Source organism: Trichechus manatus, unplaced genomic scaffold (genome assembly GCF_000243295.1).
Source record: "Trichechus manatus latirostris isolate Lorelei unplaced genomic scaffold, TriManLat1.0 scaffold00317, whole genome shotgun sequence".
Lineage (NCBI taxonomy): Eukaryota > Metazoa > Chordata > Mammalia > Sirenia > Trichechidae > Trichechus > Trichechus manatus.
Window position 1 is genome coordinate 1,070,929 of NW_004444253.1, and position 14,475 is coordinate 1,085,403.

Below are 14,475 nucleotides of genomic sequence, written 5' to 3' on the forward strand. Positions count from 1 at the left end.
CCGTTGGCTGGCGTAGCAGCCACTGGGCACCGCCTGGCCTGCCCGCCGCCCCGGGCCGCACCGCGGACGTTTGCGGGCCGATGGCTGAGTCACCGGACGGGCGCCCTCCGCAGCGCGCACCCCGGCCGGCTGCGGGGTGGGGCAGACGGCATCCAGGACTCTAGGGTCGGGGCAGGTCCTGCATTCCAGGACAGGGGGCTGGCCTGGGGGGTTGGATCCAGCTCGGAGCCCCCGGGGTACCTGGGCGCGACCCTTCCCCTCGGCCCCTGCAAGGAACCTCCCCCTGCCCTCCCTCTGCTGTCCCCTGCCCTTGGGCAGGTGGCCTCGTGCCGACGTTGGTTCCTGGGGGTACCTCTCCTCCTCCTCGGCATCCTCGCGGCAGTCCACCATCCCTCACTTGTGATTCTCTCCCCGTCAGGAACGTCCTTGTTCTTCCAGCCCTTGCCAGCCGAGTCTCTGCACCCTTTTTGTCCTTTGGGACCAGTTCTTTCTGAGGCTGCTCCACCCCACGCCCCCCACCCTGGGGCAGCCAGGGAGCCAAGGGCACATGGCAGAGCCCCTGTCAGAGATGGAGCCCTGGGTGGGGAGCAGGGTTGGGCAGGTGGGACTCTTGCAGGTCCTCCCCCTCTGGCCAAGGGCAGGCAGGGGCATCTCCCGTGGGCAGGGAACAGCAGCATACTGGCCAGAGAGGCCTAGGCAGCTCTAGTTTCCGAATGAGCCTTTGGAATTTTCCAGGGTGGGGCCGGGGCCCAGAGGGGGTCAGGTCCAGTGGCCCTCGGTCCCCTGAGTGGGGGCCTAAGGAGGAGGCCCCTGTAATCCCACCTGGCCCTGGGTCTCCTTGGGAAGGGCCTTTAAAGTGCACAGCGGGAAAGGTGGGGCTGTGGGCAGGGGGAGGGGGGAGGCTTGCATTACCGTGGCCTCCAAGGACTCCCTTCAGGCACCTGGCCCTGGCATAGAGCCAGGGTCTGAAACACTCCCTACCTGGGGTGCCAGCGGCCAGCTGGATTGGGTCACTTGGACTGGGCCTGCAGCCCCAGGCAGCCTGGGGTACAGCTCCCAGTTCCAGGCTTTGGGTCCCCAGGATGAAGATGGAGCTGGCATTAGTATCAGCCCTGGGGGTTCTTGGCAGGAAGGACCCTGCCCCCACACCAGGGGCTGGGAGCAGAGGCTAGGATGGTGGCCCCAGCAGCAGCTTGTGGGGGCAACTGGAAAGCATGCCCACCCCAGGAGTGGCTCCCACTGCTAGGCTGGGTCACCCCCACCTCTCTGTACCCTGTCCCTGCCCTGGCGCTCCCCAGGGGCAGTGCGGTTGGGCCCTTGGGGATTCCTTGGTCTCCGAACAAAGTGAGTGGGGATCCTTTTCCCAAGGAGCTCAGGCCCAGCCTGGCTTGAACCCTGGGTCTGGGGCCGGCTGAGACGGTAGGTGTGCCCCCCTGGATACCCACTCTTCCCAGGAAGGGTTTTGGGCTTCAGAGTTGGACTACTGGGGCTGGGCTGGGGTCTTCCCTCTGTGTTCTGTGCCTATAGGGGAGGGCACCTTGTGGACGGCACAGGTTGGGAGGGCGGGAACCAAACACTGTTCCCCGCTGGCTCCCTTCTCCCAAGCTCTGTGCCTCAGTCTCCCCATTTATGAGGCTGGCCCATTCCCTCTCAGCTAGCTACACACAGGGCAACCCTGGGACCTCAGGCTGCACTTGGAGGAGGGGCCAGCTCACTGTCACTGAGTCCCTGAGGGGCAGGTGGCACCCTGCCCTCCAGTTGCCATGGCAACGCTGCCCTTAGGCCTCATCTGGGGGAGAGGGAGGAGGGCTCCGGCCCAAATGGGCATCCAGGCTCAGGGGTACCTGGGCTGGCCTTGAGGGGCAGAGGTTGGGCTACCTTGCAGGCACCCAGGTGAGGTACCAAGGTGGGGCACTCGGGTGGGGCACCCAGATGGGGCTGAACCTGTGCTGCCAGCCTGTAACGCCTGTAACCAGATGCCCTCTCACCGCCCGCCCGCTTGCCCTCCCCACCGCCAGCCAGGCCTCTCCTCCTCCCAGCAGCTCATGCGCAGCCGTTGCTATAGTGATGGGGGAGGTGGCCGTGGCCTGTTGCTGCAGCTATGGAAGGGGAGGTACCCGGTGGCGGGGCGGGTGTGGGCTGGGCTGGCACCATGGCTGTGACCCCGGCCTCCGGCACCCACCTTCGCATGCAGGCATTGTCACCCATGTGCCTGTGGCTGGAGCCTGCTCAAGCAGCCTGGTGGGTGCCCGCGATGACCTCTGGGCCTGGCCTGGGCTCCAGCCCAGCTGGGGAGGGGTGGAGGCTGGCACGGGCTGGGGCAGACAGGTTTGGGGCCACAGAGCACCATTGTCAGTGATGCTCAGTAAACAGTGCAGCTGCCTCCACTGGGCACAGGCCGGCCCTGGGCCAGACGGGGGTGCCACCATGCTGGGTCTCTGAAGTCTGTTTTGGGGTGAGGGTGGGGGAGAAGGGACTCTGGTGCCCGTGGGAAGATCTGCATGGTCTGCCGGGAGGGGATGAGGGTCAAGGTGCCCCTCAAGTAGGTTTGCAGGGGATCCCCAGAAAGCTGCTGGCCAGGCCCCTCCTCCATCTGCCTCCCCGAGCCAGGCGAGGCGGTGATGGGCCCTGGTGGAGTCCTCCCGCCCACTGGACTAGGTTGAGCCTTGCCAGGGGGTCTCAGCGTTTCTCTCCTGCTCAGAGCTGGTCCCACCAGGGCTCACCATGGTGCCCAGCCCCAGGGAACAGGAGCCTCCAGGAAAACCAAGCTGAGGCCAGGCCTGCCACAGGGGCTCGGTTCTGAGGCCCAGGCCCCACCAGGGCTGCTGCTCCCACCTGAGCTGGCCCGAGTTTGGGGTAGGGCCAGGGCAGAAGGAGGTGCTTATGGCTTCAGAGACTGGGGGTGTCAGACCCCTTTCCAGGTGTTCCTGGGGCCCAGGGCCCAGGCCCAGCTCACCGGCCTGCACGGGACTAGACGGCGCTGCGGCGGTAGGCAAAGGGGCTGATCCTGAGGGAGTGTGGGAGCTGTTGGCACAGGGGCCAAATGGGGCTCAGGTGGCCTCCAACATCCTGCTCAGGCAGCCCTGCCACATCGAGGTGGGGAAAGATGAGCTGTTAGAAGCGAAGGTCAGAGTGTACCACAAGCTGGATGATTTGTCCCTGCTGGCTCTGAGACTCCTCCCAGGGCAGGTGGCTCAAATGTAGCCCCTTCGGTGTGTAAGCAGAACCTGGATGGGAGGCGCAAGACCTGCTTCTCGTGGGCCAGGCAACACTTGCTCTCTTGATGGCTTGGAGGGCCTGGCCTGACCTTCCATGGCCTCCAATGAGCACATGGGTCCTGGCTGGGCTAGGCTGGCCCTGCTGGGAGAGGTCTATCTTCAGGGGAGAAGGCTGGCTGACAGGGCAGGGAGGGTTCGGGCTGGTGCAAGTCTGCCAGATAGGCCCAGGCGGGGTCTCACTCGGCTTCCCTTCACAGTGGGTCTTGGCCTTTGAGATCTTCATCCCCCTGGTCCTCTTCTTCATCCTGCTGGGGCTGCGGCAGAAGAAGCCCACAATCTCCGTGAAGGAAGGTGAGGGTCTGGGCGGGGTGGGCCAAGACACAGCTGGAGTGGGCGGGCAAGGTGTCCTTACCAAGTCATGCACACGTGTTCTGTGTGCACGTATCTTCACGCGTATGCTCACCTGCGCTCATGGCTCCTGAGCGCAGTCTGTATGCCTACTCCCACGTGTACCCTGGGCCTGCGTTCCAGCCTGGCGGCTGGGCTTCAAGGAGGACGTGGCTGGCTGTGGCAGCCATGAGTGAGCACAGGCGCCCGTTCCCGGCATGGCCCGGCATCGCTCTGGCACTCACTGGTCTCCTCTGTTCTGTTTTGACCCTGCCCCACCCACGCATGGTCTCTGTCCTCCTCCTCCTCCTCCACCGTGGCCCGCATGCAGTCTGTAAGTGAGCAGCCGCTTCCTCCAGGCTGGCCCCCAGGTGGCAGCGGTGGGATGGCCCCGGCGGGGTCCTCCTGGTGCGGCTTGAGCACCCCTCCCTGCTTGCATTAACAACTTCTCCCTGGCCCCCTGCACCCTGTCAGGGATAGCTGACTCCAGACTGGGGCGGTGGGTAGTGAAGGCCAGGTGCTGGGCCACAGTTTGGGCCTGTGTCAAGCTGCCAGGGTACTTTCCTCTCTGTGTGGGGTCGCCTGACCATGCACTCCAGAGGTGGGGTGCCTGGGCTAGCCTGGGGCTGGGGCCAGGCAAACCTGAGCTGGGGCTGGGCTAGCCTAGGACTAAGAGTTGGGCTAACCTAGGACTGATGCTGGGCTAGCCTGACTTCTCTCCCGTCACACCTCTGTGAGCTCCTGCACTCACTCTGCTAATCGGCTGGCCAGAGAGGTCAGAGGTCCCTGCCAGGAGGGGACCCCGTATCTCCCTGGGCTCCGTGGGCAGTGCCACACCCCTGCTTGGCAGGGTGTTTTAAACCTGGGTGGTTGAGGGGAGAGGGATGACCTGAGGATTCTGGCATAGGGGCTGGCGAGTGGCCCTTTGACCTCTGACCTGCCGGAGTCACGAGCACCAGAGCACGTGGCCTGCTGCACAGCTAGGGCCGGGTGCTCCCCCGCTCTCTCCTGCCTGTCGCTGCTTCTCCTTCCTGATTTTCTCCAAATTTCTCCTCTCGGCCTCTGTCTCCCTCCCCTCTGCGTTACTCTCCCCTGGCCCCTCTGGGCCCTCTGGCCCACCTGCCCACCCCTGCAGCCTTCTACACGGCCGCACCCCTCACCTCCGCCGGTATCCTGCCAGTCATGCAGTCACTGTGCCCCGACGGCCAGCGGGACGAGTTTGGCTTCCTGCAGTACGCAAACTCCACGTGAGTGCCCCCTCCGCGGGAGCCCTGCCCCCTCTGTCCCCGGCCCGGTGGTGACACCCATGGTGGTTCAGGGTCACGCAGCTTCTGGAGCGCCTGAACCGCGTGGTGGAGGAGGGTAACCTGTTCAACCCTGCGCGGCCCAGCCTGGGCTCAGAGCTTGAGGCCCTGCGGCAGCATCTGGAGGCCCTGAGTGCCGGCCCAGGTGCCTGGGAGGACCGCACGGACAGCCCCACAGGTATGCCTGGGCTGGGCGCATGGCCTGGGAGGGCCCCACGGGGCCCGAGTGGTCACTGGCTCCATGGGCCCTGCCTCCAGGCCTGGCCCCTGTCTACCCGGTCCTGTATCCCCATGCCGAGGGTGCTGCTGGGCCTGTGATTGGGGCCTGCTCGGCGTGCTGGCAGGGTACTGTGGGTGGACCTGCCCAGCCGGCCTCACCCTTCCTCCTGCCTGTCCAGTCTCCACCTTCTCTCTGGACTCGGTGGCCAGGGACCCGCGGGAGCTCTGGCGCTTTCTGACGCAGAATTTGTCACTGCCTCACAGCACAGCACAGGCCCTCCTGGCTGCCCGGGTGGACCCGCCCGAGGTGACGTGGGCCCCCTACCGGGGTGGGTAGTCTGTACCTATGGGAGCAGCTCCCAGCCCGCCACTGCACTCTGCCTGTCCCATAGCCCTTGGTGGTGGGCATGGGGGGTGCAAGGGCAGCTGAGCCCCCTTCTAAGCTCAGAGGTGTCACAGGGTCAGGCTCTCCAGCCCCCCCGCCTGCGTCATGCCTCCTCGCCCGCTCCCCCAGGTCTACCACCTGCTCTTTGGCCCTGTGCCTGCCCTGCGTGCTGGTTCCAGCCTCCCCAGGGGTCAGGGGCCCTGGAGCCGCCTGGGTGGCAATCCCCTGCTCCAGATGGAGGTGAGGGGGACCTGGAGGCCTGGGGAGCATGCCTCCTACCTTGGGTGGGGGTTTCTGCCCAGGTGGGTGAAGGAGGGCACTGGGGAGCCTGAAGCTGGCACGAGGGCATGGGGACCCATGCTGCAGAGCCCACCGTCCCAGACCTGGGCAGAGCAGGGGGCAGGGTGAGACCTGAAGGGCATCTTAGACCGGGCCCTCAGGCTCCTCTTGGTATGGGTTGGGAGTTCCTTCCTGGAGACCCTGCCCTTGGCCTCACATTTCCTGTACCCCACCCTTACCAGGAGCTGCTGCTGGCCCCTGCCCTCCTGGAGCAGCTCACATGCACGCCAGGCTCTGGGGAGCTGGGCCGCATCCTCACAGTGCCCGAGGGTCAGCAGAGTGCACTGCAGGGCTACCGGGCTGCTGTCTGCAGCGGGGAGGCCGCCGTCCGCACCCGCCGCTTCTCTGAGCTGGCAGCTGAGCTCCGGAACCAGCTGGACATGGCCAAGATCTCCCGGCAGGTGAGGCTCTGCCTGCCAGCTGGACAGCAGGGCTGAGGGCCGGCTGGAGGAAGTGCTGGCAGTGTCGGGGCCACAGGGGCTCCAGGGACTAAGGCTGTGGAGGGACCGTAGCCACTGTCTGGTGCCCAACAGCCTCCCACACCCTGCCTCATGCCCAGCCGGGTGCCTTCACCCCATTGGTATCTCCGCTTCCCTCACCGGGGCTGCAGACCTGCCCTCAGCCCCTGTCCCAGCTGTGTCCCTTGCTTTGTCCTCCTTATTCCACCTCCAACCTCAGCCACCCTACCTGCAAATCCCACCCCCAGCCCCTGCTCCCCCAGACACCACTCTCTGGGCCAGCAGCTCCCCACATGCCCATCTCTCCGCAGCTGGGCATGGATGTGGCCAGCGGTTCCGACCCTCAGCAGCAGCCACCACCCCCGCGGCGGCTTCAGGCGCTGTTGGAGGACCTGCTGGACGCCCAGAAGGTTCTGCGGGATGTGGACGTCCTCTCGGCCCTGGCCCTGCTGCTGCCCCAGGGCGCATGCACCGACCGGGCCCCCGGGCCCCCCGCCAGCGGCCCAGGCGGCGGCGCGGCCAACGGCACCGGCACCGGGGCGGGCACGGGGGCCAACGCCACGGTGGAGGAGGGGGGCCCACCGGCTGCGGTCCAGGCCTCCGCCGACGCGCTGCAGGGCCAGTGCGCAGCCTTCGTGCAGCTCTGGGCAGGCCTACAGCCCATCCTCTGCGGCAACAACCGGTAGGTGGGTGGCGGGGTCCGACCCCGTGGCCGCTTCTGACACCCCACCCCGTCCCCCATTCCTGGTGCAGTGCCCCCTCCTCCGGTGCCCTCAGCCCTGCCCCCAATCTTGATGCCACACACTGACACCCTGCCTGATCCCCGCTGCCCTGTCGCCACACCCGGTCCAGTCCTTGATGCCCCACCCAGCGGAAGCCCCAGCTCCATGCTGAAGCCCCCTCCCAGCACCTCTGAAGCCCCGCCACCACTCCATGAAGCCCTGCTGCCCATCCCTGAAGCCCCGTCCCTTTATTCCTGGTGTACCGCTTCACCTCAACCCTGAAGGCCCCCTGGAACCCAGACACCCCGCGACCATTCTCCAAACTCTGACTCCCTGCCTCGCGCCCACCGGTTCCGGGTGTACCGCCCACAATCCCCCAGCGTCCCGCCCCTACTCCTGAAACCAGGCCTCCTGACGCCCCGCCCACTCTCTTGGTACCGCCCCTCCCCAGCACCATCGAGCCCGAGGCTCTGCGGCGGGGCAACATGAGCTCCCTGGGCTTCACGAGCAAGGAGCAGCGGAACCTAGGCCTCCTGGTCCACCTCATGACCAGCAACCCCAAGATCCTGTACGCCCCCGCGGGCTCCGAGGCAGACCGCGTGATCCTGAAGGTGCGCCGGACTGGCGCAGTTGCTGCTTGGGCTGCGCGCCTCCCGGGCAGGACCCCGGAAGAAGAGAGGGGGCTAGGAGCAGTTGGCATGTGGGGCGCAGCTTCACGTGGGACACATGCCCTGGAGCTCGGGCACCTGGCGGGTTTCACCCTTGGCGGCCTCCCGTGGGAAGGCATTGGAGTGGCTGGTCTGTTGCATGAGCCTGGCCTGCTTCGGGGTGGCCAGCGCCTGCGCAGTGCTGGTGGGGCTGGAGGAGGGGGTGTGTCCAGGTGGCCGAATTTGGCACAGGACCCGGTGTAGGGCGGTGATGTCTGGCGGGGCAGCTGGGTGGGTGCTGCAGAGGAGAAGAAGCTTTGCTTGAGTTGGCTCAGAGCCTTCTGAGTGGGGATGCCACAGGCCATCCCAGGGGAGATAGCCCATCTCGGAACAAGCAGAAATCAGGACTGGAAACCTGCCTGGGAGGGGTCAGCCTGTGGATGAGGTAGGGGCATGTGTGGAAGGGGTCCCTAGGATGAGGCTGGGAGAGAGACAGGCAAGTCCAGGGCTGATTAAGGGGGAGTAGAGAAGGGGTCCCTGAGAGGCTCCGTGAGGTAGGAGCGGAGCAGGTACCTGTGCTGTCCAGGAGCGGAGGGCAGAGCGGGTCCGAGGAGGGCGAGGACAGCTGTGTGGACGCTTTGGGAAGGCTGGTGGGGGTGGGCTGCTAGGGTCCAGCTGGGGGTGTGGTCAGAAGGCAAGCACAAGGCTGGTTGCTGGTGGGGATGGGCTAGTCGGCTGTGCCGGGCCTGGGAGGGGAGGAGGGCATAGAACACCCACTGGTTGGATTCTTCCGTGAGCCCCATGCCGGTCCCTTCACCCTCCGCAGGCCAATGAGACCTTTGCCTTCGTGGGCAACGTGACTCACTACGCCCAGGTCTGGCTCAACATCTCGTCCGAGATCCGCAGCTTCCTAGAGCAGGGCCGGCTGCAGCAGCACCTTCACTGGCTGCAGCAGGTGCTGTGGGGGCTGGAGGGGGGACCGCGGGGCAGCCCCACTCTGCCCTGGGGTGGGGGGCTGGCCCGTGCCCACCCTCTAAGCCGGCCCTGCACCCCCAGTACGTGGCGGAACTGCGGCTGCACCCTGAAGCACAGAACCTCTCGCTGGAGGAGCTGCCCCCTGCCCTGCGCCAGGACAACTTCTCCTTGCCCAACGGCTCGGCCCTCCTGCAGCAGCTGGACACCATCGACAATGCGGCCTGTGGCTGGATCCAGTTCATGTCCAAGGTGAGGGAGTGTGGGGGAGGACGGGACCAGCGGGGCCTTGCTCCCGCACCCAGGGCTGCCTCCAACCATGCCCTTCTCCCCAGGTGAGCGTGGACATCTTCAAGGGCTTTCCTGATGAGGAGAGCATCGTCAACTACACGCTCAACCAGGCCTACCAGGACAACGTCACTGTGTTCGCCAGTGAGCTGCAGGCCCCGCCCACTCCTCCGGCCCCTCCCCTCTCATCTGAACCCCGCCCCTCTCCCTTGCTTTGCAGGGACTCGGCCCCTCCCACTTCCCCCGGCCCTGGTCCTACCCCTCTTCTCCCCCAGCCGGGTCCCAGGCCCCACTCCCGCATCCCCCACCCCGCCCCAGCCCAACTCCTCCTGCCGCAGCCCCACCCTAGCCCTGCTCCGCCCCTCCCAGCCCCACCCCCACGACCTCTTCGGCCTTGGGTCCTCAGGCGTGATCTTCCAGACGCGGAAGGACGGATCCCTCCCGCCCCACGTGCACTACAAGATCCGTCAGAACTCCAGCTTCACAGAGAAAACCAACGAGATCCGCCGGGCCTACTGGCGGCCAGGGCCCAACACCGGCGGCCGCTTCTACTTCCTGTACGGCTTCGTGTGGATCCAGGGTGAGGGGCCTGTCGGGGGACTGACAGGGGGAATGGGGATGCGGGGAAGGGCCGGCTTCCTGACGCTGACTCCGCCCGCAGACATGATGGAGCGCGCCATCATCAACACCTTCGTGGGACACGACGTGGTGGAGCCGGGCAACTACGTGCAAATGTTCCCTTACCCCTGCTACACACGCGACGAGTGAGTGGGGGGAGAGGAGGGATCCCGGCTGTGGGCTCAGGCCTGCGCCCTGATGCCCCTCCTCCCCCAGCTTCCTGTTCGTCATCGAGCACATGATGCCGCTCTGCATGGTGATCTCCTGGGTCTACTCCGTGGCCATGACCATCCAGCACATCGTGGCTGAGAAGGAGCACCGGCTCAAGGAGGTGGGGCAGAGGGCGGGATGGGGTGCTGGACGGGGAGGGGCCTCGGGCTGCATCACCGCCCACCACCCGCAGGTGATGAAGACCATGGGCCTGAACAACGCGGTGCACTGGGTGGCCTGGTTTATCACGGGCTTCGTGCAGCTGTCCATCTCGGTGACGGCCCTCACCGCCATCCTCAAGTACGGTCAGGTGCTCATGCACAGCCACGTGCTCATCATTTGGCTCTTTCTGGCTGTCTACGCTGTGGCGACCATCATGTTCTGGTGAGCCCCCGTGGCCAGCTCGGGTGGGGCGCCCTCCAGGGCTGCAGCTAGCTGGAAGCCCCTGAGGGTGGGATGTGGTTGACCACCCTGTGGCCCCCAGCTTCCTGGTGTCGGTGCTGTACTCCAAGGCCAAGCTGGCTTCGGCCTGTGGCGGCATCATCTACTTCCTCAGCTACGTGCCCTACATGTACGTGGCCATCCGCGAAGAGGTGGCCCACGATAAGATCACTGCCTTCGAGAAGTGCATTGCGGTGAGGGTCGTGGGTGGGCAGCTGGGCTGGGTGGCGGGGCCCACCCCCTGCCCCAAACTGCCCACTGACACCCATGTCTTCTCAGTCCCTGATGTCCACAACGGCCTTCGGCCTGGGCTCCAAATACTTTGCTCTGTACGAGGTGGCGGGCGTGGGCATCCAGTGGCACACATTCAGCCAGTCGCCTGTGGAAGGGGACGACTTCAATCTGCTGCTGGCCGTCACCATGCTGGTGGTGGATGCGGCCGTCTATGGCGTGCTCACGTGGTACATTGAGGCTGTGCACCCAGGTACATCCAGAAGGAGGTGTGAGGCAAAGGGACGCGGCTGAGGAGGGGGCTCCCTGGGCAGCTCCCTGGGTGGGAGCACACCCGCCTCTGGTGGGCTGCCCACCCTCAGGCTCTGAGTCAGCCTCCCGCCCATCCCTGGCCCCCAGGCATGTACGGGCTGCCCCGGCCCTGGTACTTCCCGCTGCAGAAGTCCTACTGGTTGGGCAGTGGGCGGACAGAGGCGTGGGAGTGGAGCTGGCCATGGGCACACGCCCCCCGCCTCAGCGTCATGGAGGAGGACCAGGCCTGCGCCATGGAGAGCCGGCGGTTTGGTGAGGTGCTAGGGAGCGGGGGAGCTGGGTTAGGTGGCAAGAGGGCACGGGGCACCCTCAGCTCTGCTCCCCACCTTTCTGACGCATGCCGTGTGCAGAGGAGACGCGGGGCATGGAGGAAGAACCCACCCACCTGCCACTAGTGGTCTGCGTGGACAAGCTCACCAAGGTCTACAAGAATGACAAGAAGCTGGCCTTGAACAAGCTGAGCCTGAACCTGTACGAGAACCAGGTCGTCTCCTTCCTGGGCCACAATGGGGCCGGCAAGACCACAACCATGTGAGTGCCTCTGAGAACGACAGGCAGCAGGATGCAGCCGGGGACCTTTTGGGCACGAGGTGGGCCTGGCAGGGGCGGGGCTGGTGGTGACCCCGGCCACCCACCCAGGTCGATCCTGACCGGCCTGTTCCCGCCGACCTCGGGCTCGGCCACCATCTACGGGCACGACATCCGCACGGAGATGGACGAGATCCGCAAGAACTTGGGCATGTGCCCGCAGCACAACGTGCTCTTCGACCGCCTCACGGTGGAGGAGCATCTGTGGTTCTACTCGCGGCTTAAGAGCATGGCGCAGGAGGAGATCCGCAAGGAGATGGACAAGTGGGCGGGGCCGTGGGCGGGGCCGTGGGGTACAGGGGCAGGACGCTGGGGTGGGGCTGGGGGCTAGGGGCGGGCGCCATGCCTGGACAGGAAGGTGGACGGAACAGTGGGGCGGGCGCAGAGGCGGGGCCGCGGGGCCGAGGCTCCCCTGCCCCACGCCGTCCTGCCCGTCTCCAGGATGATCGAGGACCTGGAGCTCTCCAACAAGCGCCACTCGCTGGTGCAGACGCTGTCCGGGGGCACGAAGCGCAAGCTCTCCGTGGCCATCGCGTTCGTGGGTGGGTCCCGAGCCATCATCCTGGACGAGCCCACAGCTGGCGTCGACCCCTATGCGCGCCGGGCCATCTGGGACCTCATCCTGAAGTACAAGCCCGGTGAGCGGGGCGGGGCGAGGGGCTGGGCGAGGGGCGGAGCACGGTGCAGGCGCAGGCCAGTCGCCTGCCTGGCCCCGCCCAGCACCCTGACCCCGCACTGGCCTTGGCCCAGGCCGCACCATCCTCCTGTCCACCCACCACATGGACGAGGCGGACCTGCTGGGGGACCGCATTGCTATCATCTCCCACGGGAAGCTCAAGTGCTGTGGCTCCCCGCTCTTCCTCAAGGGTGCCTATGGCGACGGCTACCGCCTCACGCTGGTCAAGCGGCCTGCCGAGCCTGGAGGTCCCCAAGGTCTGTGCTGAGACCCCCAGTGGAGGGGCGGGGCCTTCACCGTGCCCAGGGGTCTGTGGATGCCTGGTGGGACTGGCCTGCCCTCTCCCGAGGCCCCCATCCTGACCCAGCCGGGCTCCTTGAGGACCCCCAGCCCGGAGTGAAGCCCCTCCCTGCTCTTCCCCCCTCCCCCCCAGAGCCAGGGCTGGCATCCAGCCCCCTGGGCCGGGCCCCGCTGAGCAGCTGCTCTGAGCCACAGGTCTCCCAGTTCATCCGCAAGCATGTGGCCTCCTGCCTGCTGGTGTCAGACACAAGCACCGAGCTCTCCTACATCCTGCCCAGCGAGGCTGCCAAGAAGGGGGCCTTTGAGCGCCTCTTCCAGGTGGGAGGATCGGTCGGGGTGGGACAGGGCTGCTGGGAGGCCCTGCGTCCCGCACCCCCTCACCCAGTCCCTCTGCAGCACCTGGAGCACAGTCTGGATGAGCTGCGCCTGAGCAGCTTCGGGCTGATGGACACGACACTGGAGGAGGTGTTCCTCAAAGTGTCCGAGGAGGACCAGTCTCTGGAGAATAGTGAAGCTGGTGAGGGGTGCCGGGGACCCTTGCCTGGAGCCCACTGCCCCAGCTTGCCCCACCAGGCCTGAAATGGGGCCTGGGCCATCACCCCTCCCTTCCCAGGGGAGTCCTAGGAGGGTGGGTAGGTGGCCATGGGCGCCTGGGACTTGGGGCTCCCCAGTCAGAGGGCAGGTAGCTCTGAGCCCTCTCTCCCTCTCTGACTGCCTCTACCATGCAGATGTGAAGGAGTCCAGGAAGGATGTGATACCAGGGACAGAGGCCCCAGTGGCTGGGGAGGCTCCCGCTGGCAACCTGGCCCGGTGCTCAGAGCTGGCAGAGTCACAGGCCTCCCTGCAGTCGGCATCGTCAGTGGGCTCTGCCCGTGGGGACCAGGGCACTGGCTATGCTGAGGTCTATGGGGACTACCACCCCCTCTTTGACAACCTGCAGGACCCCGACAACGTCAGCCTGCAAGGTGGGGGGCAGCTGGGTGGGACTGGGGTGGGTGTGCAGAGGACACACAGGGCCCCCTGCTCAGCTTCCGCCTCTGTGCAGAGGCTGAGGCCGAGGCCCTCACGCGGGTCGGCCAGGGCAGCTGCAAGCTGGATGGCTGGTGGCTCCGGGTGCGCCAGTTCCACGGGCTCCTGGTGAAGCGGTTCCACTGCGCCCGCCGCAACTCCAAGGCACTCTTCTCCCAGATCCTGCTGCCTGCCTTCTTCGTCTGCGTGGCCATGACGGTGGCCCTTTCCGTCCCTGAGATTGGTACGGCCACCTGACCAGGCAGAGGGGCACCGTGGGCTAGCATCCTACAAGAGGTGTGGCCTTGACCCCGCCTGCGTCTGCACCATGTAGGGGGACCCTTGCCTGCCCTGGGCCTCGGAGCCACAATCGGAGGCTGTCGGGCCCACGGAGGGCTCATTGGGTGTGGGGCCTCCCCAAACTTGGGCCTCTGGGTGCTAGGAAGAGGGGGCCTAGGTCTGGGGCCGATGGCAGGTGTTCCGACTGCTGAGCCCTCCCCCCACTGCACCAGGTGATCTGCCCCCGCTGGTCCTCTCGCCCTCTCAATACCACAACTACACCCAGCCCCGTGGAAACTTCATTCCCTACGCCAACGAGGAGCGCTGGGAGTACCGGTAAGAGGGCCCCGGGGCAGCGGGCGGGAGGGGCAGGAGGCAAGGGGGCCGCACCCCCACTCATGACCACCATCCCCCAGACTGCGGCTGTCGCCGGATGCCAGCCCCCAGCAGCTCGTGAGCACCCTCCGGCTGCCCTCGGGCGTGGGCGCCACCTGCGTGCTCAAGTCGCCTGCTAACGGCTCTCTGGGGCCCACGATGAACCTGAGCAGCGGAGAGTCCCGCGTGCTGGCCGCCCGCTTCTTCGACAGCATGTGCCTGGAGTCCTTCACACAGGGGCTGCCACTGTCCAACTTCGTGCCGCCCCCGCCCTCGCCCGCCCCGTCGGATTCGCCCGTGTCCCTCGATGACGACCTGCTGCAGGCCTGGAACGACTCCCTGTCTCCCACTGCAGTGCCAGGTTCCGCCAGGGCCGGACCCCGCGAGGCGGCGAGGGCAGGGGTGGGACAGGGCGTAGGAGGGGCAGGGGCACCGGAGAGGCGCGGGGCGAGGCGTAGAAGAGGGGCGGGCACGCGAAAGGGGCGGAGGACGGGGCTC

The 14,475-nt window shown here is 66.5% G+C and overlaps 1 protein-coding gene across 1 annotated transcript in view; it reads left to right on the forward strand.

Moving 5' to 3' along the window:
* Positions 1 to 2,152: 2,152 nt before the first annotated feature.
* Positions 2,153 to 14,475, forward strand: part of ABCA2 (ATP binding cassette subfamily A member 2) — an 18,981-nt gene continuing 6,658 nt past the window's right edge. The window contains exons 1-31 of the mRNA XM_004390706.2: positions 2,153 to 2,351; positions 2,939 to 3,126; positions 3,476 to 3,569; positions 3,707 to 3,709; positions 4,741 to 4,852; positions 4,924 to 5,087; positions 5,308 to 5,435; positions 5,643 to 5,753; positions 6,035 to 6,253; positions 6,622 to 6,992; positions 7,484 to 7,643; positions 8,506 to 8,634; positions 8,736 to 8,903; positions 8,987 to 9,083; positions 9,346 to 9,519; positions 9,601 to 9,703; positions 9,774 to 9,888; positions 9,961 to 10,151; positions 10,252 to 10,402; positions 10,488 to 10,692; positions 10,839 to 11,003; positions 11,102 to 11,282; positions 11,391 to 11,603; positions 11,781 to 11,977; positions 12,090 to 12,272; positions 12,449 to 12,633; positions 12,712 to 12,832; positions 13,044 to 13,280; positions 13,361 to 13,567; positions 13,836 to 13,938; positions 14,019 to 14,338. Of these exons, the coding sequence (XP_004390763.1) occupies positions 2,153 to 2,351; positions 2,939 to 3,126; positions 3,476 to 3,569; positions 3,707 to 3,709; positions 4,741 to 4,852; positions 4,924 to 5,087; positions 5,308 to 5,435; positions 5,643 to 5,753; positions 6,035 to 6,253; positions 6,622 to 6,992; positions 7,484 to 7,643; positions 8,506 to 8,634; positions 8,736 to 8,903; positions 8,987 to 9,083; positions 9,346 to 9,519; positions 9,601 to 9,703; positions 9,774 to 9,888; positions 9,961 to 10,151; positions 10,252 to 10,402; positions 10,488 to 10,692; positions 10,839 to 11,003; positions 11,102 to 11,282; positions 11,391 to 11,603; positions 11,781 to 11,977; positions 12,090 to 12,272; positions 12,449 to 12,633; positions 12,712 to 12,832; positions 13,044 to 13,280; positions 13,361 to 13,567; positions 13,836 to 13,938; positions 14,019 to 14,338 (5,194 nt within the window). The remainder of the gene's footprint in view (positions 2,352 to 2,938; positions 3,127 to 3,475; positions 3,570 to 3,706; positions 3,710 to 4,740; positions 4,853 to 4,923; positions 5,088 to 5,307; positions 5,436 to 5,642; positions 5,754 to 6,034; positions 6,254 to 6,621; positions 6,993 to 7,483; positions 7,644 to 8,505; positions 8,635 to 8,735; positions 8,904 to 8,986; positions 9,084 to 9,345; positions 9,520 to 9,600; positions 9,704 to 9,773; positions 9,889 to 9,960; positions 10,152 to 10,251; positions 10,403 to 10,487; positions 10,693 to 10,838; positions 11,004 to 11,101; positions 11,283 to 11,390; positions 11,604 to 11,780; positions 11,978 to 12,089; positions 12,273 to 12,448; positions 12,634 to 12,711; positions 12,833 to 13,043; positions 13,281 to 13,360; positions 13,568 to 13,835; positions 13,939 to 14,018; positions 14,339 to 14,475) is intronic.